Source organism: Megascapheus bottae, chromosome 23, assembly GCF_031878675.1.
Source record: "Megascapheus bottae isolate mThoBot1 chromosome 23, mThoBot2.hap1, whole genome shotgun sequence".
NCBI lineage: Eukaryota > Metazoa > Chordata > Mammalia > Rodentia > Geomyidae > Megascapheus > Megascapheus bottae.
The window spans coordinates 28,601,778-28,625,929 of record NC_143531.1 but is presented as its reverse complement, the minus strand read 5'-3'; the positions used below and the strand labels follow the sequence as shown (position 1 = coordinate 28,625,929).

The 24,152-nt window shown below is 46.6% G+C and overlaps 1 protein-coding gene across 1 annotated transcript; it reads right to left on the bottom strand.

Annotated features, from left to right (window-relative positions):
- Positions 1-10,609: 10,609 nt before the first annotated feature.
- Positions 10,610-20,995, bottom strand: Pcdh18 (protocadherin 18). Its single transcript, XM_090356607.1, has 4 exons — positions 18,518-20,995; positions 17,711-17,796; positions 17,455-17,618; positions 10,610-11,390 (listed from the first exon to the last, which is right to left on the bottom strand). The coding sequence occupies exons 1-4, from the start codon at positions 20,993-20,995 to the stop codon at positions 10,705-10,707; spliced, it is 3,414 nt and encodes a 1,137-aa protein (XP_090212733.1). The 3' UTR covers positions 10,610-10,704.
- Positions 20,996-24,152: the final 3,157 nt, after the last annotated feature.

Sequence of the window (24,152 nt, the reverse complement as noted above, 5' to 3'; positions counted from 1 at the left end):
TTTTAAGATTAGTTGCTATAGTAATAGTTGACCAGTTAATAAAGAATATAAAAAGGATAAATTTTTTTCTTGGCTATTGTTATTATGATACACTGTAATGAATTTATTCTTGGGATATTAAGAGAGCAAAAATCCATATAGTTAGCAAGTCAGAAAAGACAATCACATTAATTCTACCAGATATGTAAAAATTCATTTGACAAAATCTCGCATCTCGGCTTAAAATTCACAATGAAGTAGGAGAGTTCTTATACTATCTTTGTGTATGTACCAAAATACCATACATATGTTAACTGAGATCTCATTGGAAGAATTCTCTATAAAGACAATTAATTTTCAAGTTCTGATGATAATTTCTTCTAGTGGTACTAGCCAGTGAAATCAGGATGATATATAGAGGAGTTGATTTATTAGATAAAACTTAGAAAAAGAATGTGTTCTTCTACTTTGGTAATAATAGACTGTTTTCCAGGAAGACCATTATAAACAATGATAGGAAGCAACTGTTGTGCCAATTAGACAACTGATGATTAAGAATAAAAGGGATGCTCATCTCGAGATATCTAGGTAGAAAGCATCAAGATATTAAGTGTAAAACATATCTAGGAACACATAAAATCCTCCTTGAGAATGCCACACCTGGGCTGGAGGCAGCGCTCGCCTTGTGCACAGGGTCATGCTGTGAGCTCAACCCCTACGTAGCTGCAGGAGAAAGACAAGGGGCGAAAGGCACAATCCTGGAAGAGATGGCAGCATGGTGAGAATGACTGTTCCCCCTTCAAGTGAAGGGACAAAGCTGATCTGATCCCGTTAAAAGTAACATCTTAATTTTGGAAATTAGACAAGGGCAATTTCAAGGTCAAAATAAGAGTAACATAGTCAAAATATTCTTAATAGAAATGGATAGAAAGAAAAAACAGAAAATTATGTTTATTCAATTCTATTATTTTGAAGTCATAATGATTAAAACAGCATGCCACAAAATAGGAAGGAAATTCATGTACAGTTAAACATGATCCATATTGACATTTTTACATTATTATTAGTTTTATTTTTTAAAAAAAGCTGAAACTAGCCAGCTGCTTCATATTATATAATTCCTTTTAATCAAAAGACAATTTAAATGGAAACATAGTTGAGAGCTGTGTGGATAAATGTAGAAAATCGAAATAGAAGAAACCATTTATTGGAAATAGCTTTTGCCCAAATTAGAATCAAATAACACTGAAGACGTATGAAGAGTCAAGGAGTGTGATTAAATCAAATTATATTTCCTGAAAGGAATGATATTCAAGATATCATATCCTTAGGTGAGATTAACTTTTGAAATTACATTAGCAGAGAAAGAGAAAATTGAAAGACACAATGGATATTGTAATTACCCTCAGAAAAAAGGTACCTATCAAAAAATGAACTATTGGTAGTCGCCATCTAAACCAGTACCAGAGATGGGAGCGATTAGTGAGTGGTCTTCGAATGGAACACTTCTTCTGTTTTTGTCGAAATCCAGTGTGGTGAATATCCAGTAGAGATTTTTCATTCTTTAAAATAAATCACGAAGTTGACAGTTTCATTTCATGAAAGGCAAAGCACACACTACTGCATTGCTTTGTAATAAATGCGAGATGGAGAGCTGGGCGGTGGGGGTGTCCTGGTATGGTTCTGCTTCCTTCCTTCCAGGGGTTTACTCATGGTTTTGGTTTCCTCCAACATCCAGCGAGGCATGCTGTAAACTCCTTGAAGAACAAGATTTCTGCACACACTTTCGGGTGGCATCTCCTCCCCCTCCGCTGCATCTCCGGACACTTGGAAGGGCTCCTTGTTAGGTGTCTAAACGCAAGGCCTGCGCGCTCTGCCTCTTACTGGCCTTGAGTACAAATTTCACAGCCCTGGTCCAGCTGACGTTTAGAGTCTTCATAGGGTGCTTGTGCATAAGACTTGCGCTTTTGTATTTTGGTATCTGATGGGAAATACTCCAAAAGTAATTTGTGAACACTTGGTAGTAATTATGTATTGTACACATGATCACATCCATACCTCTTCTGTGTTCTAAGTAATAGATAATACCTATGCACGCGTAATGTCTGAGTTTATGTGCGCACAGCCACATTCCCACATTCTCACCTTCCTTGGAATTGCGTACAGAATGTTCCTTCGTGTGACATGAACTGATTTGTGTTTCTGCCAAAACAAAGCAAAAACACCGTTACAAGGTTGTTTCCTCCATTTGGGCAGGCTTCGGTGAAGTGTGAAGGTCGTGTGCACAGTTGTGTCTTCCACACAGCTCTCCTACTCCCAGCTGGGCGCGCAGGGGTCACACTGATTGGACCCAATTAGATGCTTCCTTCCCTGTAAAACACAAAGTCAGGGGAGGCCGGGAGCCCAGGCCACCGGCCTTCCCTGCTGCTCTCTGCAGCACAGGGTGAGTCTGGCTGGGAGCTTCCGCTGCACCGACTACAGTTGAATCACAGCGAAGCTGATCCTTCAGTAGGAGGTTTCCATACTCTCCTCTGTTTCTGTTCATTTCTTCTTAAGATTTAAGCCTTTGGTTGTGGGCCACAGGGCTTGAACTCGGTCTAGGCGCTGTCCCTGAGCTCTTCAGCTCAAGGCTACTGCCCTACCCTTGAGTCAAGCCCCACTTCCCTTTGAGGTGAATTGGAGATAAGAGTCTCCGGTCCTTTTCTTTTCTCACTGACTTTGAATCTTGATCCTCAGACCTCAGCCTCCGGAGTAACTGGGATTACAGGCGTAAGCCACTGCACCTGGCTAGTTTTAAGCCTTTTTATTCAATATGTCCAAACTTATGAAAGTACAATTTATGTACAATAAAAAGAGTCTGAAGTGAAACTTTCGCTTCTCTGAATTTTGACAAATGTAATGTGCCATCCCTTCTGAGAACAGGGAATAATTCTTGATCTTAAAATGTCATCTCCCGTGAGTTGCTGTGGTGATACACGGTTGTTATCATGGCACTGAAGAGACCTACGTATTTCCATGCCCTTAGTCCACAGACAAGATCCACTCTCCAGCTTCTTCCTGACAACCAGGGAGACATGATATCTACCGGAAGTCGAGAGGGCTCAGAGATTGCTTTATCCACTGACTTCCTTGCCTTTACCTCACTTCCTGCCTTACCCTTCTGCCTCCAGCAATTCTAAGTGAAGGGTACGAGACATGTTGGTGTTACTTCACGTATAGGGGAAGTGCCTTTGGCAAGCCAAGAGTGTACTCGCCCCTCTAGAGACACAGAAATGAATGGAAAATAAACTATGCTCTCTCTCCTTTTTGTCATGCTAAGGGTCTAGTAGGAGACATGGAAAGTTGGCACACGAATCACTGAAAGGACTTTTGGAGGGAATGGGATTTCGAAAGATCATGCTGTATAATCTGCACTGCTCACTGCAATGCAGAAAACAGTATTTCCTAGCCTGCCCAGGCCCTTCTGTTTTGACCTCCCCACCCTCTCCACCATCATTCCTTGGGTCTGGCTAGCAGTGAGGTCCCTCCCAAATGATGGGTGAAGATGACATTGTTGCCAGAAAACACTTAATTCTCCAATGATCTCATGGAGAAAAGCTGCTCTCATATTTCATCTGGCTGTTCGGTGAAGCTAATTCTCTGGCATATTGATGTTACTTATTCTGAGTTTGATTTTTACAAAGGTTAGCTGTTGTTATTCTTTCCGCGGTACCATCATCTGTTTGACAGAGCATCTCAAGCTTGCTACGCGATACTCTACCACTCTAGCCACAGCTGCAGCGCTCCCAGTTTGCTCTTGATTTTCAGATGTGGTCTCACACGTTTGTTAAAGTGGATGGTGATCCTCCTACACCTAGACCCCCGGTGCCTGGGTCCTCAGAAGTACACCTCAGCACACACTTGCCTGTTAGATTGAGGCTCATTGGCTTCCCTTTACTCTCCTGTGTCCAAACCCTTAAGATCTGGGATTGTAGATGCATAGACCGTATCTGGCTATGAAACTAATTTTTCTTTTCAGTCCATCTGGCAAAAATTGAGAGGAAGACATTTCAGGGTTTGAATCTAGGGTGCACTCCTTGAGTCCCACTACAAGCCATAGGAGCACTTTTGTCTGAGCCTAGGGACTCTGGCATTGACCCTCTCCTCTCTGTCTCAGAGTGGCTGAGGTTATAGGCCTGTGTGGACCAACCCAACAAGAGCCTGATGATTTTAATACCCTGTATCTTCACCTGCACTGATTGAAACACATTGATAGAAAATTCATGTTCCTTCATGTTCTAATAGGAGGATTTCATTTTTGTATTTCACTGTGTAATTCTACAGTGAACAATGTCACTTCTCCCATTAACACTGCAAGAGAACATGGGATTTATGCTACATATCCCACCAGAGAGAGCTGATGCTGAAGTATTAACATTAAGATTTCAGCTCTATCATATGAGTTAGGGGGAAAAAAGAGTGTGCTGGACCTCCACCCCCAAAAGGGAAAACATGAATGTCTGAATGTTTCTTAGGAAATTGGAAAGAAGAGAAAAAATCTTATTTTTGTCTGGTTCCGGTTTTTCTTGATTTCGTTTCTCCTGCTGGCAGAAAAGATTGCCCGTCTCTGATTTATTTGACCTCCGTCCGTCTAGGTTGCATGCCAGGACATGTTTGGATAGGAACAGAAGTGTAATGGTAACAACATGGCCTGTTTTCAGCCTTCTCCCTAGGTAGCATATGGTACAAGAAAAAGCGTGCAGTCCTTTACGTATTTGACAATGTTTGCAGAGATGTCTGCTGGGGCTGCTGGGTTCCCCGGGGAAACACTGGAAGGCAGATCTGGGCTCTGGCCATGTCTAGGCTCTGCTTTCTCCCGGAAGTCGTTGGAAGGCTGCTCTGGCGTGGCACCTCCGGCTGATGTGGACTTGTGCCTCCCCTCTCTGCTGTGGGGCTGATCTTCAGTGCTGCCCCAGCTCCCAGTCTCCCATTTTGCTCTTCCCTCCCTTGCCGGAGCCTCCAGCAGCTACGGAAAGTCTCAGGGCCACCTGACCAAGGCTGGGGTTCCAGCACCTCCAGTCCTGGCAGGGGCTGGATTTTCTGGTTAGAATTCATAAATCATTTACAATTATACATACTACATACATGGAGATATTTTCTCACATGCAGTATGACTTACCTGGCATGTAGACAATTTAGAGCCACGGTTTCACAAGAAGCCCACATCCACAGACAGGGTCTGCACAACCTCTCGCTAGAATCCTTTGCTGCAGAATGTGCCTTTTAAAACATCAAGAATGTACCCAGGGTGGTAAAAATCTCCCGTACCTGAGTTATCTTTTAGTCTTCACTCCACCTTTAGCTGGAGCAAGGGGCCCTTCTTATCAGTATTCTATTTTCTTCCCATCCTTAACTTCAGCTTTTGTGAAATCCCAAGATCACCTCTCTCAGTCCAGCCCTTAATACATAAATAGAAATGCTTTATATTTATAAAATATGATTCCCTCTTTCCGTAGGCAGTCTACTATTCTAATGACTTTGAAACACTCCAAGTACTTAGTTTAAAAATTAGTACAAAAGTATAAGTCCTCTATTCGAAATATTAAATTGATGCGTTACTGGAGCAAGGTTTATTGAGCATAAAAAGGTTTTGCTTCATATATCAAAAATATGATGCTTATCAAAACCAAAACAGAGAAGAGATACCAGAGAACTTGATAAGATCTAGGTGGTTATCAATGGCATCTGATATATTGGATATATTTGTATTGGTTATTTGAAACTGGATAGTGAAGGGGGAAAACAAGATGAGGGGTGGGGGTGGGGGGGAGGGAAATGTGGACTAAGACATGAGAAAGAGATCAAGGTACGTGAATTAATGCACCTTCTATCTGGCAAATATAATGTAACCCTTCTATAAATTACAATAAAAATATATGAAAAAAAGATCTAGGTGGTTATATGAGGAACTATTCATATGTGAAATGTTGGGGATGAGTGCTATAAATGAAGACAGTAGGGTAAATTATCAAGGAGGAGTATTATTAAATAAATAAATTGAAAAGAGAAAATCTGAGAAAGCAAACAAGAATTAAGAGCATCTTGCAAAAGTCATAAAAGGAAATAGAAAACTATTATTTTAAAGTGCCAGAGTAGAATGTGTTATTGCGATTTGAAAAGCCACAAAGTATGTAAATTTTGGTAGCAATTTTTTGCAATGCCAGCTCGCCATAAAATGTTTTTAATAGCTTCTCAAGCTGAATGAGAGAACATATAATAAAAATATAATAAATGGATGAAGAATATATACTATTTTCATACACACTATATAGTTTCTGTCTTTGTACTATTTTATGGTTTAGTATGTATACACACACACACATATATATATATAGCTTTTATTACTTTTTGCAGAAAGAATACATGAACATGGCTATGATTCTAGTTATAAAGACAATAAATGAAGCACAATTTGGACAATAAAGTATAGTCCCATACAGTGTAGTATGTAGTACTGTAGTGTTCATTTCTTTCTTTCCAGAAAAAAAAAGGAAACTATTTTGTCCACTCTAGGAACCTTATTGTACCTGATGATAATTCAAATAACATACTGGCCAACGTAAACTTTGTTTAAATGTATAGAAATTCTGTCAGTCACAGAGTGATCTGCTTCATGAGTTAATGCAATTTACTTGATATATCATACTTGACAACATAATGCAGCTAATGAGCAGAAAGTCAGTTTTGTTTTGTGAAATCTCATATGCTAGATTTTTAATGTGTGCCCTTTTAAATTATTTTTAAATGTGACATCTTCAAATTTGTTATATGGTTCGATGTTTCATTTTGAATCAGATATGTTTATAACCTTGTCTTTGGTATGGTGATGAGTCACTATGAGGATGCAATAACTTAGAATGGAGATATCTTACCATTTTCTGTAGCCTTGAGTTCTTATCTCCACAGGAGAAATGCATGTTCATTACGAGACAATGAATGCTTCAGTCAGTTGCATGAGCTTACACAAAATCAAAAGCTCCATCCCCATTCATATAATTTATCTCATATTGTTACAGTATCCCACTTTGTTACCTGATATAGCAGATATATTTGTGTTTGGTAATTTGAAATTGGATAGGGAAGGGGGAAAACAAGATGAAGGGTGGGGGTGGGGGGGAGAGAAATGGGGACCAAGACATGAGAAAGGGTATCCATGTATGGGAATTAATGCACCATCTATCTGGCGAATATCATGTAACCTTTCTATCAATTACAATAAAAAATATATGAAAAAAATAATTTGTATGAAATCAGTTTATTTTTTAAAAGATTCATGGTTAATTTTTAAGGTGTTGACTATTTAATTCAGTTTTGGGGTTTTTCTGATGCTAATGTTAAAAGAGCACAAGGAAACAAAGTTTGTTCTAGAAAAGATGATTTGACTGGTGGCTCCAATAAGACAATCACACACTTACCTCTTACCTTAGTAGTCATCTGTAAATAAATGGAAATTTTGAAATATAGGTGTGACAGGAAGAAGAATGTGACTATTAGCATAAGTTTAAGCCTACTAAATAGTAAGAAAGTAGGAAAGAGAATAACAAGTGTACGAATTTGAAGAAGGCAAATTTGAATCACTCTTTAAACAAGCATTTAAAGAAAGATTTGTGAAGATAGAGATGCAACATTAAATTCCACTTTCAAAAGATAGTTCCTTGTTAATGATTATCATGGAGTAATATTTAAAGACCTCCAGGGAAGCCTGTACTATTAAGGAATAATAACTGCAGAAAGGATTCCATAGTTCTTTTGTGTGTTTCCAGTGACTCATGCCTATAACCTCCACTGCTCAGGACGCTGAGATCCAAGGCTCACCACTCCAAGCCAACACTGGCGGGAAAGTCCCTGAGACTCTATGTCTCATTAACTGCAGAGCAAAACTAAAGCAATACTGGACTGAAGGTGTGGTTTACGTGGCAGAGTGAACCCTGAGCGAAAACGACAAGGGAGAGAAGAAGGCTCTGAGTCCAAGAACTTCCCACCCCTAGCAAGGAGAGTCCAGGCAAAGAAATTGTCAAGCTCCATCTGACAGCCTGTCTGGATAGATGTGAGGTGGTAAAGAGTCTCTTTCCATCTTTGTCGTCTATACGTGGACTTTGTTTCAAGCCTATAGAGATCGTACAGAAATAGGGTCTCTGTGACTTGAAGACAGGTTAAATGCAGGGCTTCACTTGACATGTGCAGCACCTTCTCTAGGCAACAGCAGTTCTCCTGGAGGCCCCCCCTCTCCCAGTCCCCTCTCTCCACGCCCTCTCCCCAGTCCAAATCCTGTTAAGTGTTCTACACCTAACTCAATGGCTTTGCAACCCCTCGCAACTCAGGAGACTGGTAAGTGAAGACAGAGTTCTAGTGGGCCCAGGTAGACAAGTCTACAAGACACTTAGGTCCAAAGAACCCAACACAAAGCCAGTACTGGAGGTGTCGCTAGTGACAGAGAACCAGTTCTGAATGAGAAAGATGAGGTGTAAATGAGGGGCAAAGTAGTCTGCTGTGAGAGCCCCAGACACCACATCTTTCATTAAGGTGTAACTGGTAAAAGGAACTGAATTGGCAACAGAGGCTTGAGTCCTGTTTCTTTCAACTGGGCCTGAGGGAAGCAATAATGAAGAGTAAGAGACACAGAACGCGCTCTGTGGGGATGCAATACAAAACGGTGTTGAGTTTCATATTGGATTATGTTTATTTTACATTATTCTAGAAGTCCACTTCCAGCTTGGCTTCCTCAAGTATTGCTGATGCTTTAAATTTTAAACTGTGGGGTTATGAAAGTCTTTCCCTTAATGATTCTATGCACTGAAACGAAGTGAAGTTGAAAGGCAAAATGTATTTAAATGTGCTTAGCATTCTTGTGTGTAATTTACTGAAAACTAAGCTGAAATTCCACTTCTAATTGCAGTCCCTCCTATGAAGGCAAATGTGTCTTTTGGAAGAGATAATATGTTCCATCTAATGTGGGAGTCATTTACAAATTCAAATATCTTAGTTTTAGCTACTCTGAGGCAGCTTAATTTTCTAAGTTTCTCAATTACTGTATAGGAAGGCAAGGAAGATGCTATTCTGTTCCCAGAGAGGGGAAATGTAAAAAAAAAAAAAAAACAACTTATCTCTATGCACAACTTAACACTAAGTGTTCTGGGAATACTTTTTGGATTTGAAAAATATTGGAGCAGTTGATATTTTTCTTTTTTGTTATATCCAAAATTTATTTAGAGTGTTCATTCCAGGTAGAATGGGATCAAGTACTCTCATTCTCATGGCAGTTTCCAAATTCATTCCTATTCTGTCAGAGTGCTTTTCTTGTTTATAAAAACCATCTTTTGTTTCCCCTCCATCAATTGCACTCCAACATGGGCTCAACCTCTTTGGTAGGAAATGGTGCATGCAAAGCTTTATGAATACATATAGAATACCTGGATTTTAGTTTGCAGACAGTTCCTTGTCTTTAATTTTCCTTTTATTTTCATTGACAGGAAAACTTTGCAGAGTACAATCAAGATAGTGTATTAATAGAAATAACATTAATAGAAGCTTGGTCATAAATGATAATAGTCATAAGAATTTCTCATACCAAGGCATTCCACACTGAGAGATAACAGCACAATAAATAAAGAATTTCTCATTGGTCACACAATGGATAAAACGTAATTGCCATAACAAAAAATGTGACTAGATAAATGTATTCGTATACTAAAAATACAAGCGTAAGCTATGAGATCATGCAGAAGGGACAAAAGCTGACAGTGCCTAAATAGCAAAACAAAACCAAAAAAAAAAAAAAAAAGATCCAGAAAGAGAGAGTATGAGGGAGGGGAGGATGCAAGTAAAATGGTTTGAAAATACATCGCAGATACTGCACTTGAAAGACACAAACATAGCTATCCGTCCATGGACACTGCCATCCACTTAAAGGACAGACTAATTTCTCTGGGTCACACTGATTTCCAAGATGGAGTACATTCCATTGCTCTCCGCATGATAGTAAAGTCTCCTCGGTCTCCAACACTGGATTGTCCTCCGTGGGCCAGGCCCGGGAGACAAAAAGCACTGACTTTACCCTTTCCCATCACCTGGCGCTCCTCCAGGCGCTCGCGTCCCCGAATACAACCTCACCCGTCCTTCAGTGCTTTCCGCAGCAGCTGAACCGAAGAGCCGGCAGCGCAGTGAGAAAAACAATACGAAATACTTAGACCATTGTAAACCTTTCTAAACAAAATTGGTTGACTTAACGAGAATAAGAGTAGAATCATGCATTTGTGGGGTTGTTGGTAATGCCTAAATAAATTCTGCCCCCAACGAAACTAACAGAAGCAATAACTGTATACTCCATGATTGAGTAGGGTGTGCAGTGACTTATTCTCTACGTGATTAGGAGAGACATGTTTGGCATGGGAGAGTAAAAAAATAAAATTTGTCTGTTAAATTACACATAAATATAAGGTACAAATGTATTTTTAAAATACAGGTTAAAATAATCACACTTGCATTGTGTACATACGAAAATACAGTATTTAATTGTTCCGTATACACAGACACATTTATGATAATGCAGGGGGTGCCAGTGAGGGGTCCCTGGCATGGGCAGTGCGCGGGGAAGGTCTGGGACTCAGGCTCGGTCCTCCCGGGCCCCTGCCCCAGGCCCAGGCCCCCCGGCCCCGGCCCCGAGCGCGCAGAGGCGCCTGCCTCGCCCTAGCTCTGGCGCACGTCCTGCAGCAGCTTGTTGATCTCGGCCACCAGCTCGCTGGCGTCCATGAGCTCGGGCTTGCCGTCGTGCAGGTGGTTGAGCACGTTGTCGAAGTCGTCCTCCTCGTAGTTCTCCGGGATCTCCTCCATAGCCGGTAGCCACTTGGAGGAGGGCTGCGCGCTGGGGTGCGTCCCCAGCGGGGCCCCGGGCGCGCTGGCCGGGTTCTGGAAGTGCGTGCTGGCCGCCCAGGCCGCCACCCCCGGCGGGTAGGCCCCGGCCTTGGGGGCCGCGGGGCCCTTGCGGCGATCCAGGGCGTCGGGGCGCCCGGCCTCGCCCCCCGCGCCGCCGCCCTCCGCGTAGGGGTCCAGGGTCGCGGGCAGCAGGCGCTGGAACACGCTGCTCATCTCCGAGAGCAGCGAGGAGGCCGCGCCCGGGTCCTCGCCCGCGTCCGCCTCCTGCGGCGCGTCCTTCCCGAAGGTGGAGAAGCTGTTCTTCTTCTCCCCTGGCTCGGCCGCCGGGCCCTCCTCCTCCGGGCCCGCGCGCCCAGGCGCCGTCCTCGGCTGCGGCGGGAACTCCTCCCCGGGGATGAACATGTTGCTCCGGTAATCGGATGGCGGCGACGCCAGGGGGGGCATCCAGCACTGGTCCGAGTGGCCCAGGACCCTGCATTCCTCCGTGCACAGCCTCATCGCTGCACCCAAAGACACCAAGGGGAAATGGTTAGGTTCCAAGACAACAAGGGGAAATGGTTAGGCTCGTGGCTGCGCCCAAGGGCACCAAGGGGGCACTGTGAGGCTGGGCCACACTTCTGGGAAATAATAGAAATGACAAAAGCAGAAAAGGGAAGAGGACAAAACTCTTGACATTTGGCAAATACAATAACTATGTGAAAACCAGGAAAGGCAGAGAAGTACTGCAAAGCACATTATGCCTTTTCTGTATCATTCCATTTCACAGTTAAAAGAAAAGCAGAATTTCAGAGCATGCTGGGTAATTCTTGTATAAATGAAAGAAAATTGAACTTTATAGCCAAACCTATACATTCATAGTTAATTTTATAAAATTGGCTACTTAAAAGAATTTGCCTTCCACCCAAATTATTACTAACAGGATGATCTGGTGAGAGCCCAGCAGGCCGTACTGGGCTCATTGCAGCGCCCCACCAGGGTCTGCACAAAATAGTTCTGCACTAGGTATTTTCTGAATGAAAAGTAAAGCGCGGAGAAATCAGGGTCTTTATTTAAGGGTCTAGAGGTCATTGATTTTCCTTGCTGGAGCTTCAAGGTAATTTGGAGCTAAGTTTAGAATGGAAAAGAGGAAATATTGAGTGATGAAAATGAGACCAGGTGTTGTGAGAGAAAGAAAATAAAGCTTCATTGCCAAGAAGCCTAAAACTGCAAAACATCGTGTGGGGAAATGCTGAGAAAAAGTGTGAATACCAAGTAGAGAAAGAAGAGAGCAACATAAAGACTGTATAATTTTGCGATGGAGAAAGATGAAATTTGAAAAGCCCAGGGTAATTTAAGGACAACAGAAGCTTAGATGACCAAACCATGCATCATTGCCATTTAGAATTTTCCACCCACTGTTGTTTTCAATGTTGAATGTGGACAACAGTAAGAAGCAGTGGAAGTCACTGGAGTACCTTACATAGCAATGGGATCGCATCAGAGTGCTAATGATTTTTTCCCCTTTGATTCCCCAGGTCTCTGAAAATGGACAGGAGACCTGTATGCATTGTCTTCCTCACATCCTATTGGGAGGAAGAAAAACAGACATCCTGACATTTCTTCATTGTTCGTCTGGCCTTTGCTGTGTGGCTGCAAGCCTAGAAAGGACTTGATGGTTTTCTGGATCGCTTTCAGTGACTTTGCTGTCCATTAATGTTTAATGATGGGGTTTGGGGAGGATTCTAAGAATACTCGACATGACTGAGTTTTCTAGAAACCTGAAGATAATAATCAGGTGACTAGTAGGATAAGGAAACAGAATTGGGTGTTGAGCTATGACACATTTGGATCATGCGCATTTGTGATCACATTTGTGATCACAATCACAGTGGTAAATGGGAATCAAATTTCTGAATAATCAACACAGAAGGGAAAAGAATAAGAAAGTAGTAAGAGAATAAGAAAAATGGTGCAGAGAGAAGAACAATGGAGGAAAAGATAACTAGAGAAAGTGAGTAAAAGCATGAGAGCAAGAGGAGCACACAGAGTAATGGTAAAGAATGATATTCTCAAGTTTTCCCTGCAGACTCAACTGCTTGGCAGTACTTTTAGCAAATGTATAATTCTCTACTGTGAATATTCCACCCCAGACCCAAAGGTTCAAACCTGCTATATCATGGCCAGCCTTCCTTCCTTTCACTGTCCAGAGGCTCTGCCAATTGGTTATGTTCTCTGCAGATGGGGACACAGTAGAAAGAGAAGCCACCCTGGGCCCTGCAGGACTAGGGCACCTGCCACTGCCCTACAACTTAAATCCAGCACACACTCGACAGTCCATATGTGAAGGTGAACACACACCCAGCCACTGGGGAGCCATCAGTCACTGCATGGCTAAGAGCCTGCATATGAGAAAGGATAGGACAATCCTTTCCTCCAAACACTTCCAGTCCAATCCTGACTTCACTTCACTAATGACAGCAAAAATGCCCAGCCAAGGCCAGGTGCTGTGGCTCACACCTGTAATCCTAGCTACTAGGAGACTGAGATCTGACAAGGTTCAGAGCCAGCCTGGGCACAAAAGGATCGGAAACTTTTATCTCCAATTAACCTCTAGAAAATGGGAAGTGGGGCTTGGCTCAAGAGTAGGGCAATAGCCTTGAGCTGAAGAGCTCAGGGACAGCGCCCAGGCCGAGTTCAAGCCCCATGACCCACAAAAAAGAAAAAAAATGCCCAGCCAACCAGAGGATATTGAGTCAGGAAAAGGAGTTGGGCAGACAGGGATGTAGATGTTCTAAAGAAAGAGCAACCTGACACAGCTTTAAGAGATGGATGGTGTTTGCGAACACAAAGTGCAGGAATCTAGCTTTCCTGGCTGGAAGGTGGGTGTGTGAGGGAAGAACGGCCTCTTCCTATTTATTGCAAAAAGATCTGAACATGGTAAAACTAAGAGTCAATAAGTTGGGAGGAATTTTATTGGCCTTTGAATATCAAGATAAATAGTTCCGCTCAGCGTTGCTGAGCAACAAGAGTCAGATATTGATTTTGAGCCAAAAGAAAAAATAGTCATGGAAATGTTCTGAAAAGGTTATTGAAACTGGAGGAAGAAATTTGGTGGCAGGAGGAGCTACTAGCAGGATGACACTAGTTCAGTAAACTAGCCACGGAAGACAGAAAGGCCAGGACAGAACCAGGACAGAGCCCATGAGAGCAGAAAGACATAGACTGACAAAAGGAATTTTTTGAAGTACTCACAGATCACAGAGGATGAAAAGTGGAATGAACTCAGTGATGAAGAAGGGATGAAGCAAGAAACAAAACCCGAGGCCTTCATATATCACCTTGTGCTAAGAAACACGTGGGGACACGGGAGATGCTGTGGGCATGGGGTGAGGGTTAGAGTTCAAAGGTGACTGAGCAGATAAAAACAACGGATGCCAAACGAACCAAAAGAGGAAAATGCGTGTTGATGTTACTATCCAGAAGGCAGACAATTTGTATGGGAATTACAAGAATGAATGACCAGCAATGGCCCTGTTGGCAGGCGATGCTCCAGAATGTAGTTTAGATTTGCTCATAAGACTAATGCAGGAAAACAGTTGGAAGGAGACACTTAAGTTCTCAAAACATACATCCTTTAGCAAACTTCTGATCTCTCCCTATAGTCTTCAGAGGTTGACTTGCATTTTTCTCTACTTGGGGTCTTTCCTGAGACTATTTACAAACCACAGGTTCTGTACCCCTATATGACTGCAGAAGTTTCCAGAAGGAAACTAGGCTATTGGTTACATGTCATCAGAATGCTCGCTGTGTTCTCCTGAGATGAACTCTGACGTTTCCGTTGGCCCAGCCTGGGCTTACACCACCCACCCCTGACTCCTGGGTGACAGGTCTTCCCTAGGGATGGCAATGGACATGCCACACCAGGACCATGAAAAAGCATGGCAGAATTGTGCCCTCTGTAATGTGTGCTGTAACAGCGCCCTACCCCCGCAGAAGACTGCTCTGCTGTCTCTTACCCGAGTGTGATAGCATCAAAGCAGAATTTTTAAGGGATTGGCTGCCCATTAGAGTAATTACTAGTGACAATAAGAAGTTGAGATCCTAATTTAAAAAGAAACATGACATGATTGGAGCTTACAGTTTTCCAGAGTTTATAATTGTCTACCTATTAATCTCTAATACTTCTATTCCCTTTTGTTTGTGCAAATAATAAAGAACATACCTAACACAAAAATATGAGGTCCTGGTGATTTCAATAATACAGGGAAAAGTAGAAGACTAGTCTTTACCTATAAAACTTTTAAAAGTGATTACACATGTAGCTGTGGTACGATTCTGGGTCCACTTCCCAGAACCAAAGGAAAGTAAGCAAATAAATAAATGATTAGCAACTAATTTTAGAAGCAGCTAAAAAAGAAAGTAGACTCATGGTTAGTGATTACAGTGACATGAGTCCATAAGGGAAATGGGCTTTAAGCATACTTGAGCCCCCAAAATGGCAAAGGTATCTATCTACCCAAGCCAATTATCTGGTAATTTATTATGATTTTGTTACATAAGGGTCAAGGAAGCCTTCACACAATGTTTAGAGAATAGACAATATTGGTATCGTGCCCAGTGTGCAGGTTTCATGTCTCATGAAATACAAATTAATTACAATGTTCAAGGGTAGGGCCATTCCTTTCAGTGTCATGAAATCAGTAATTCAGCCAACAATTCCTTAAATGAGCTGACATAATAAAACTGATGTGCTTTGAGCAGGGTGTCTGAGGCCATCTATATTTTACCAGATTTTCAGAAGTGTTTCTTCAATTGGTCTAGGGGCTCAATGAGTGAAAATGAAGAAGGCCAAGACAGACGAGGCTACAAACTTTGCCTGCCATGTAAATTATAGCCCATTTTTAATGACACTTGATATCCTTTCTATACATTCACCAGACAGTGATGTAGCATCTGCTCCCATGACAACATAATCAAACAAATAACATTTAATAGTTGTACAATGGCATCTTTAAGAGACCAGATCAAATAAGCCACTCAATTTGTTAGAAAGGGAAGGTCCTGTTATTTCATATATTTGATAGACAAGTGCTTAAGGAGGTAGAGACTGGCTGAATTCTCATTCCAACCATGTACCAAATACATGATTTGGGATCCATTTAATAATTTTTACCTACTTCAGTTTTCAAATGTGAGAAAAATCAGAATGCTTTTAACTGCCACTACAACACCCAACCCCAACAGGAGCAATATCAAATTCATGAGATGTTTTTTCATCAAGTCTTAACTCCAAATACCAGCACTACTGCTGACCCCAATGTCAACTGAGCCCGAAGCAGCAGTGCAGGGGGAGAGTCTCAGATGGGCTTGTGCTGCTCAACCTGAGTCCAGACCACTCTGAGACACAGCTGACAGCCACCCAGCCCCCAACGACAGACCAGACCTACGGTTGCTTTTTCTTTTCATTATTCTTTGGAGCTCCCTGTGATTATTTTCTAGGTACTCTAACTTGTGTGTATTTGGAAAATAGAAATTAGAACCAAGGTGGTTGAAAGAATATGGTATGGCTCTGTCTTTTCTTTCATTTATCAAACTGCAGCCATTGGATCAATGTTCACTGAGTTTAAGAGAGAATTAGGCAGAGAGCACGTCTGCAGTTCTCAGGGCCGACTTCATAGCACAGCCCCTGGTAACAGGGTTGCTAAGAGACCCAGTCAGTATTTACTGAATTGGTTCAGAAAGTTACTAATGTACAAATCGAAGGAAAATGCAATTCAAAACTTGAGACTGGGGCCGGGAGTTTGGCCTAGTGGTAGAGTGCTTGCCTAGCATGCACAAAGACCCGGGTTCGATGCCTCAGTACCACATACACTGAAAAAAAAAAGCTGGAAGTGGTGCTGAGGCTCAAGTGGTAGAGTGCTAAGCCTTGAGAAAGTCCAAGGACAGTGCTCAGGCCCTGAGCCCAAGCCCAGGACTGGCAAAAAAAAAAGAAAAAAAAAACTTGAGACTGTCTTCTGTCTCAACTATGTGTTTATAAATTCCCTCACAGAAAGCCCCTTCCCCCTTCAAGCTGACAGAAAACATTCTATGCCACCAACCGGTGATCAAGGTGCATTCTTTCTCTTATTTTTAGTGCTGAAAGTGCACCTTTGCCACCAAGTATATTTTAGTCCCTGGTTTGGTGAGTTAGTTCCCACCACGGGAAGTGTGTCCTCCAGATTATAGCCCATTTCACCACTGAGTGCAAAGCAGCCTGCCTGAATGAAAACACACCCAGTAATTTTACAGAGTTGCTCAAGGGTGTTTCAGGACTGGGGGGGAGGGGCAGAAAGAGGAGGGAAGTGGCTTGGTTTTCTCTTTTCCCCAGCCATCAGGCCTCTGGAGTTGATGCTTTCTCTACCAGCTACATACTGTGGATTTCATGATCACTTTGCATTCCTCACCTGTTAATAAGGAACACAATGCCAATATCTCAGTGCCAAGGACACATGAAGGAGACATCGCCCATGGTAAAAAGTAGGATTCTGCAGCAGCTATGAAAATAAAGATGTACACCCCACCCCCACCTCCCCCCGCCCCCCTTACCTGCGGGAATTCTGCCATCCGTAAGGAAGAGGTCACTGAATCCTTCCCCCAGAAGTCTGTCTATCGGGGAGTCTCGTCCCAGGTCATAATCACTGTCCCCGGCTTCACTGTCACCACGGCCGCTGTCTTTTAAGCTAAATTTGTCCATGTCCTGGAGGGCATATCTAGAGAGACCAGTCGGGGAAACTGTTACTGGAACTCTTCTGCATGGTTATGTTCTGTGAGACTCAACACACAGCCCGAGCACACGTCATACCTGTAGCTCCTGGAGTATTTGTTTCCTCGGAAGCTTGGCCTGGGCTGATACTGACCTTGGTGGAGCATGGAGAGAAGCTGAGAGACCTGCTGGGAACCAAACAGACAGAGCTGACCGTCCATACACAGCTCCTGGCCCTCCTCACCCCGCAGCAGGGCCACACGCCGCCGGCCTGTGCTGCTTCACAGTAAGTGACAGCGTGAGCAGCCTCCCTTGGGGACACCCACAGATGAGCTCTGGTCACCACGGACCAGCACCAGGCCTCCCGGGGACACGTGGGTGAGGTAAGAATACCAGGACTTTTTCTTTTTCTCCTTTGGAAAGAAGACATTTACATAGCTGATTTTCTTCATCATTCAGATCAAAGGCTCAGTGATTTTTAAAAACGATGGAAGATGGTGTACCAAAAAAAAAAAAATGTCCCCAGAGTCAGACAGTGTAAAGTCTGGACGGAAATCCTGAGACCTCAATTAGAGATTTTGTTTTTCTTTCAGTAGAGACGTTAGCAGAAAAAGAAAAAGAAAATCCTTTACCTCTAAGTGCCCCACAATTCCTAATCTGGGGTGGGGTGAGTCAGGCGACTCTCTTAGCATCCCTTGTGAGTTTCTCATTTATTTCCTACTATATTGCATACAACACACCAGTGGGTTGTTAAGAAAAGGGGGGGAGGCGAGTCTGTCACCTGGTTCCATGCTTGGGTTTTAAGGCAGATGCCAGCGTATTTGCCTGCTGTCACCTACTCAAGGGACGCCACTGGGCAGTCGGTGCCCAGGGGTCGCCCCCAGCGAAGGGAGCTGGGAGACCTACCTCGACGGCGGGGGAGGCCTGCGTGAGCTCCAAGGAGAAGCTCTCGGGCACGTGGTTGGAGGAGATTGTCACCAAGCTGTTGAGGGACTGGTGGCTGTTGTGGCTCTGGCGGCTGCCCATCTGGCCCCTCTCGAGGGTGGGCGAGGCGGAGGGCGAGGAGCGGTGGTGGGAGCGCACGGGCAGGGTGCCGTGGATGGCCGGCACCAGCGTGATGTCGCCCTTGTGGATCTGCCGGGACGGCCGCTTTGGGTGGTGCTGGTGGGTGGACTCGGCCACCCTGCAGTTGTAGGAGCGCGTGTCCTTCTTGTCGCGGCTGCAGCGCGTGGCGAACCCCACCATGACGACCAGCAGCACGGCGCAGACTGCGCCCAGCGAGATGATGATGACGGTGGAGGCATCGGCGGCCGGGCTGGCGGCGGGCCCGGCGGTGCCAGCCTCTGCCCCGCGGGCCTCGGTGATGGCACACCGCAGGAGGACGGCCGCGCGCAGGGGCGGGTGGCCCCGGTCCTGGACGACCACGGACAGCGCCCAGGCGCCGCGGGCCACGGACTCCAGGCTGACATTGGTGTGGATCTCGCACGTCTCGGGGTCCATGAGGAAGACGCCGTCCTCGTTGCCCGCCACGATGGAGCAGCCGAGCTCGGCGTTGATGCCCGAGTCCCGGTCGATGGCCCTCAGCCGGGTGACCAGCAGGCCGGCGGCCGCCCCTCGGGGCACGGCCACGTCCGCCGTGCCATTGCGCAGCGCGGGCTCCACCACCACGGGGCCATTGTCGTTCTCGTCCAGGATGGTGAGCGTCACGGTGGCGTTGCTGGCCAGCTGCTGCGGGCTGCCCCCGTCCCGGGCCTCCACCACGAAGGAGATCTGACTCACCTCCTCGTGGTCGAAGACCCTGAGGGCATAGAGCGCCCCGTTGGACGGGTCGACGGTCACGTAGGTGGTGATGGAGCCGCCCAGGACGTCGCTCTCCAGGATGGTGTAGGTGACGCGCCCGTTGTCCCCGAGGTCGGGGTCGGCGGCCGTGACCGTGGAGAGGTAGGCGCCGGGCGCGTTGTTCTCGGGGATGACCAGCTCATAGTGGCTCCGCGGGAAGCGCGGCGCGTTGTCGTTGACGTCGTTGATCTGGACGGTGAAGTGCTTCACGGAGGACAGGCTGGGGCTGCCGCGGTCCTCCGCCACCACCGTCAGGCCGTACTCCGCCCTCTGCTCGCGGTCCAGCGTGGCGTTGGTGAAGATCAGGTAGTTGTGCTCGTAGGTGTTCTGCAGGCGGAAGTGACCGTGGCCCTGCAGCCGGCACACCACCTCCCCGTTCAGCCCCGAGTCCCGGTCGTGCACCCTCACCAGCGCCACGAAGGTGCCCACGGGGTCGCCCTCGAAGATGTAGGACACCTCCTCCTTCCCGGGGAACATGAAGTTGATGCTGATCTCGGGCCTGTTGTCGTTGACGTCGAGCACCTGCAGGACGATCCTGCAGTGTGCGGGGATGGCGTTGGGGCCCAGGTCCTGCGCCTGCACGTCGATCTCGTACGACTTGACCGCCTCGTAGTCCACCTGCTTGAAGAGGGTCAGGTGGCCCTGCTCCGAGTCGATGGCGAAGGTCTCCACGACCCTGGGGGACGCGTGGCTGCTGAAGGAGTACACCACCTTGCCGTTGGCGCCCTCGTCGGGGTCGGTGGCGTTGAGGTCCAGCAGCCGGGTGCCGGGCGGCGCGTCCTCGGGGAGCTGGAGGACGTAGGAGGGCCGCTCGAACGCGGGGCTGTTGTCGTTGGAGTCGGTGACACTGATCCTCAGCAGGGCGGAGCCGGAGCGCCGCGGGACGCCCATGTCCCAGGCGGTGAGCCGTAGCTCATAGCTGGCCTGGCGCTCGCGGTCCAGCTCCGCGACCACGACGAGCTCGGCGTACTTGGCGCCGTCGGTCCGGGTGCGGACCTCTAGGGCGAAGCGGTCGTTGTCGGAGAGTGCGTAGGTGTGCAGGGCGTTCTCCCCCACGTCGGGGTCGAAGGCGCTGTCCAGGGGCAGCCGCGTGCCCACCGCCGCGCTCTCCGAGATCTCCAGGGCGATGACGGGCCGCGCGAAGCGGGGCGCGTGGTCGTTGATGTCCAGCACCTCCACCTCGATGTGCAGCAGCTGCAGGTGCTCGGTGGGCAGCGTGACCACGTCGAACTCCAGGGAGCAGTTGAGGTTCTTCTGGCAGAGCTGCTCGCGGTCGATGGCGGCCCCCACGCTCACCTCCCCGCTGCTTTCGTTCACCACCAGCAGCGGCGAGCTCCCCCTCTGCATGGCGCGGAACCGCACGGCCGCGGGGTTGGGCAGCTTCTGCAGGACGTCCGCCACGTCCTCCGACAGCCGGGCGACCACCGACCCGACCCTCTGCTCCTCGTAGATCCGGTACTTCAGGTTCCGCCCCAGCGCCGCCGGGGCCGCGGCCAGCAGCAGCAGCAGCAGCCGCAGCAGCGCCGGCCCCCCGCGCCAGCGCATGTTCGCGCCCATCTACGCCGCCGGCCCGCCGAGCGCGCTACGGCCGCCACGCAGCCCCGGGACCCGCGCCGGCCGCCCGGGGACCCGCCGCATCCGGCCCCGGACACTCGCGCGCCCGCGTCCCTGATCCCCGGCGCGGCACCCGGCGGCCCGCAAACTTTTGTCGTGGCATACACACCGCAAGACGACGGGCGCTCGGGCACCTCCTGGAGTCCAGGCCTGGCGTCCGCCCCCGGGGCGGGGGCACCGGGGCACCGGCGAGCTTCCCGGCCGCCGAGATCCAGAGGTGGACCGCGCGCGCGGCCTCTTCGCCGGGCGGCGATGCTCTCCTCCTTCCCCGCCGCCGCTGCGCGCAGGCTGAGCCCGGTCCCCGCCGCCGCGCCGGGCGCGCAGGCTGAGCCGGGTCCGCGCAGGCTGAGCCGGGTCCCCGCCGACCCTCCGGGCGCGCAGGCTGAGCCGGGTCCCCGCCGCCCCGCCGGGCGCGCAGGCTGAGCCGGGTCCCCGCCGCCCCGCCGGGCGCGCAGGCTGAGCCGGGTCCCCGCCGACTCGCCGGGCGCGCAGGCTGAGCCGGGCTGCCGCGGACTCCAGCCTCACATCTGAACAACTTCACTCAACTCAGACAAAGCTGCGGCCCTGCCTGCGCGGAATCGCTCCCAGCCAATCAGCGCGCCCCCAAATCCAAGGCTGCGGGTGACTCGGAGGGAGGGAGGGCGGGGCGCGGGCGGGGCCGGGGCGGGGCGGCGAGGGGAGGGGGGCCCGGCTGGGGGCTGGGCCGGGGGGCCTGGGCCGGGGGCCCGGGCCGGGGACTGAGGCTGGGGGAAGGGAGAGCCCGCCTCCGAGCCCCCCGCCCCTCTTTACGGCCCTGCGTGCGCTTCCCCGAGCGTGCCAAGACAAAGGGGAGACAAATTGCAGAAGAAAAAACTTTAAATCAACTTCTGGTGGCCTGTATTTATATGACACTTTAAATGGTTCTTGTTTGCTTAATTGCGCTTTCTTCTGCCGCAAACATACAATCATCCTGCTTTTCATCGTCTCCGAGTGCTGTATGAACTTAAAATACCGCTAAATGCGCTTTTTGTTGGTGGAGGAATTTAATAAAATTTGAAAACTCGCTTCTAATTAGGCGCCGCAGCCCGCCCCGCCCTCCCCTCGGTAACTACGGGGCCTGTCTCCTCTGAGCAGCAGATTTTCTTGGGGCTGTGTTTTAAAAAGAACAGAGCCACGGAAGAGGTTTCATTTTCTGCTCCTTTCATCTTCATTCTTTGAAGATAAGAAAAGGGCCACCTTGCACTCTGGATGCCTCTTAATTAGCAAGATTTAAGGGAAAGCCTCCGAATTTGGAACTGAGGAGGAATAAGAATTCTGCTTCCTATATTACTCTTCTTGAGTTTTTGGACAAAATGTTTGATGGCATTTCTTTGTGCTTAAAAAGAAAGAAGGGGGAGGGAGGAGGAGAACCCTGTTTATTTGGAGGAGAGACATTTCAAGCTTTAGCATGCCAGTTTCTACTAAAAGGTGATCCCCGCAATAAATACTTGGGGGACTTGGGCTCCATAGTTAACAAGTCAAATTTTTAGAATGTATGCATTATTTATGAAAACACTTTCCAGATATCTATTTTTTTTAAAAAAATGGCTTGTTTACACTGACAAATAAAATGCCTGAGCTGAAAATTGCATTTCTGTGTGCATCAGAATGCTACAAGTATCATGGGAAGCCAGTGCTGTATCCAGGTCACAGAAACTGATAGGATATTCTTATTCGAAAATATGATTATTTATGACGCTCTTTCTGCACTGCCATTCCTTTTCAGTTTATCATTGCAGCTCCCTTCCTGCTGCCTTTGCCTCATCTTTTGCATTATTCCTGAGCTGACTTCATTCACTTGCATGTATCGGCTCTTTCACAATCATTTCGGTCATTTTTTTCCATTTATTTTTCTTCCACTTTCAGTCCCCCCCAGAAACAGATATATATGTACATATATACATAGATATGTAATTTTCTGATTTTTCCACTTTGCTTACTCTCAGCAGAGCTGAGCTAAAGTCACTGGAAACGATTCTTTCCAAAAAAGAAAGCAGAGCAAGCTCAGCATCAACTCCCTTCTTCATTCAAAAGATTTTATAAGCTATTGTCTTTCTCTTCCCCTCTCCTGAAACCAGTGCTGTGTGGCCAATTGTGCAGAATAGAAATGCCAATAATGAAGGTAGTTAGCACCGGTCGCACTGATGGACATCCTGGCCCCATGAATAATACTGTTTTACAAGTCTGTCACCCTTTCTGATGGCTGCTCCACAAACCCATACACAACCAGGAAAAGTACCACAGCCACTGGGACTTTAGAAACCCATAGACATCTGGCCTGGATAGCTCACAATCTGAGCCAGTAATCATATCAAGTCAGCCTTGAGTGACTCTCTTTCCAAAATCCAAAAGAGCAAAGAAAGGAATTAGTGACTATTCAAAGCTGGGGGGGGGGGGCAATTCAAAGGTAATCTAATTCCATTAGTTCTAGAAGAGGATTCTTTGTACAGTTTATGAGTCTATTCCAAACAGCTCCAAAGGGCCTGGATTCCATTCCCAAATGCGCAGGCCAGTTTGATGTTTTGTTTGTTTTAAATTCCTATGTTTTAGTAGAAGAAGTAACTTAAAAATCCTAATTTTAACCCCAGCAGTATGCTAGATCACAATTATTTTGAAAAAGAAATTCATTGTACCTGAGGTATTTACAGTAAATTGTAAATTAGATTGGGATCATAAATATAGGTTTCTTTGAGTGAATTGTTAAAGAATTTGGCATTATTACATGGAGAATGGCATTTTTTTATTTTTTGTAATTAATTCACCCACTGGTATTTTCATCTTCCTAATGACACAAGGAGTTTTAAGTTTGAATTATGATATTATAATACATGTACATGTACTTTGTCCACAAGTCCAGCTTCCTTCCATTCCCACCACCATGCCCCCTCCTCTCTGTCTCACATACACACACCTTTCAGGCTTGCAGGGCCTTGAACTTTCAGCTGACCCTTTCTACTACTGCACCTTACCAACTCCAAGCCCGCATGTGTTTTTTTTTCCTTCAGAACGTAAAATTCCTTTTTCTTTTTGCCTTTGATTGACTTTCTCAATTCACAAATTCCCCCATTTA

Bases quoted from the DNA above. Each gene is read 5' to 3' on its own strand.
- Pcdh18 (XM_090356607.1), bottom strand. From the start codon at position 20,995: ATGCGCTGGCGCGGGGGGCCGGCGCTGCTGCGGCTGCTGCTGCTGCTG. The intron at 17,797-18,517 runs GTAGGTCTCCCA...GGTTCCCAGCAG, and splicing joins AGGCCTCCCCCGCCGTCGAG to GTCTCTCAGCTTCTCTCCAT. The intron at 17,619-17,710 runs GTATGACGTGTG...TGGTCTCTCTAG, and splicing joins AAATACTCCAGGAGCTACAG to ATATGCCCTCCAGGACATGG.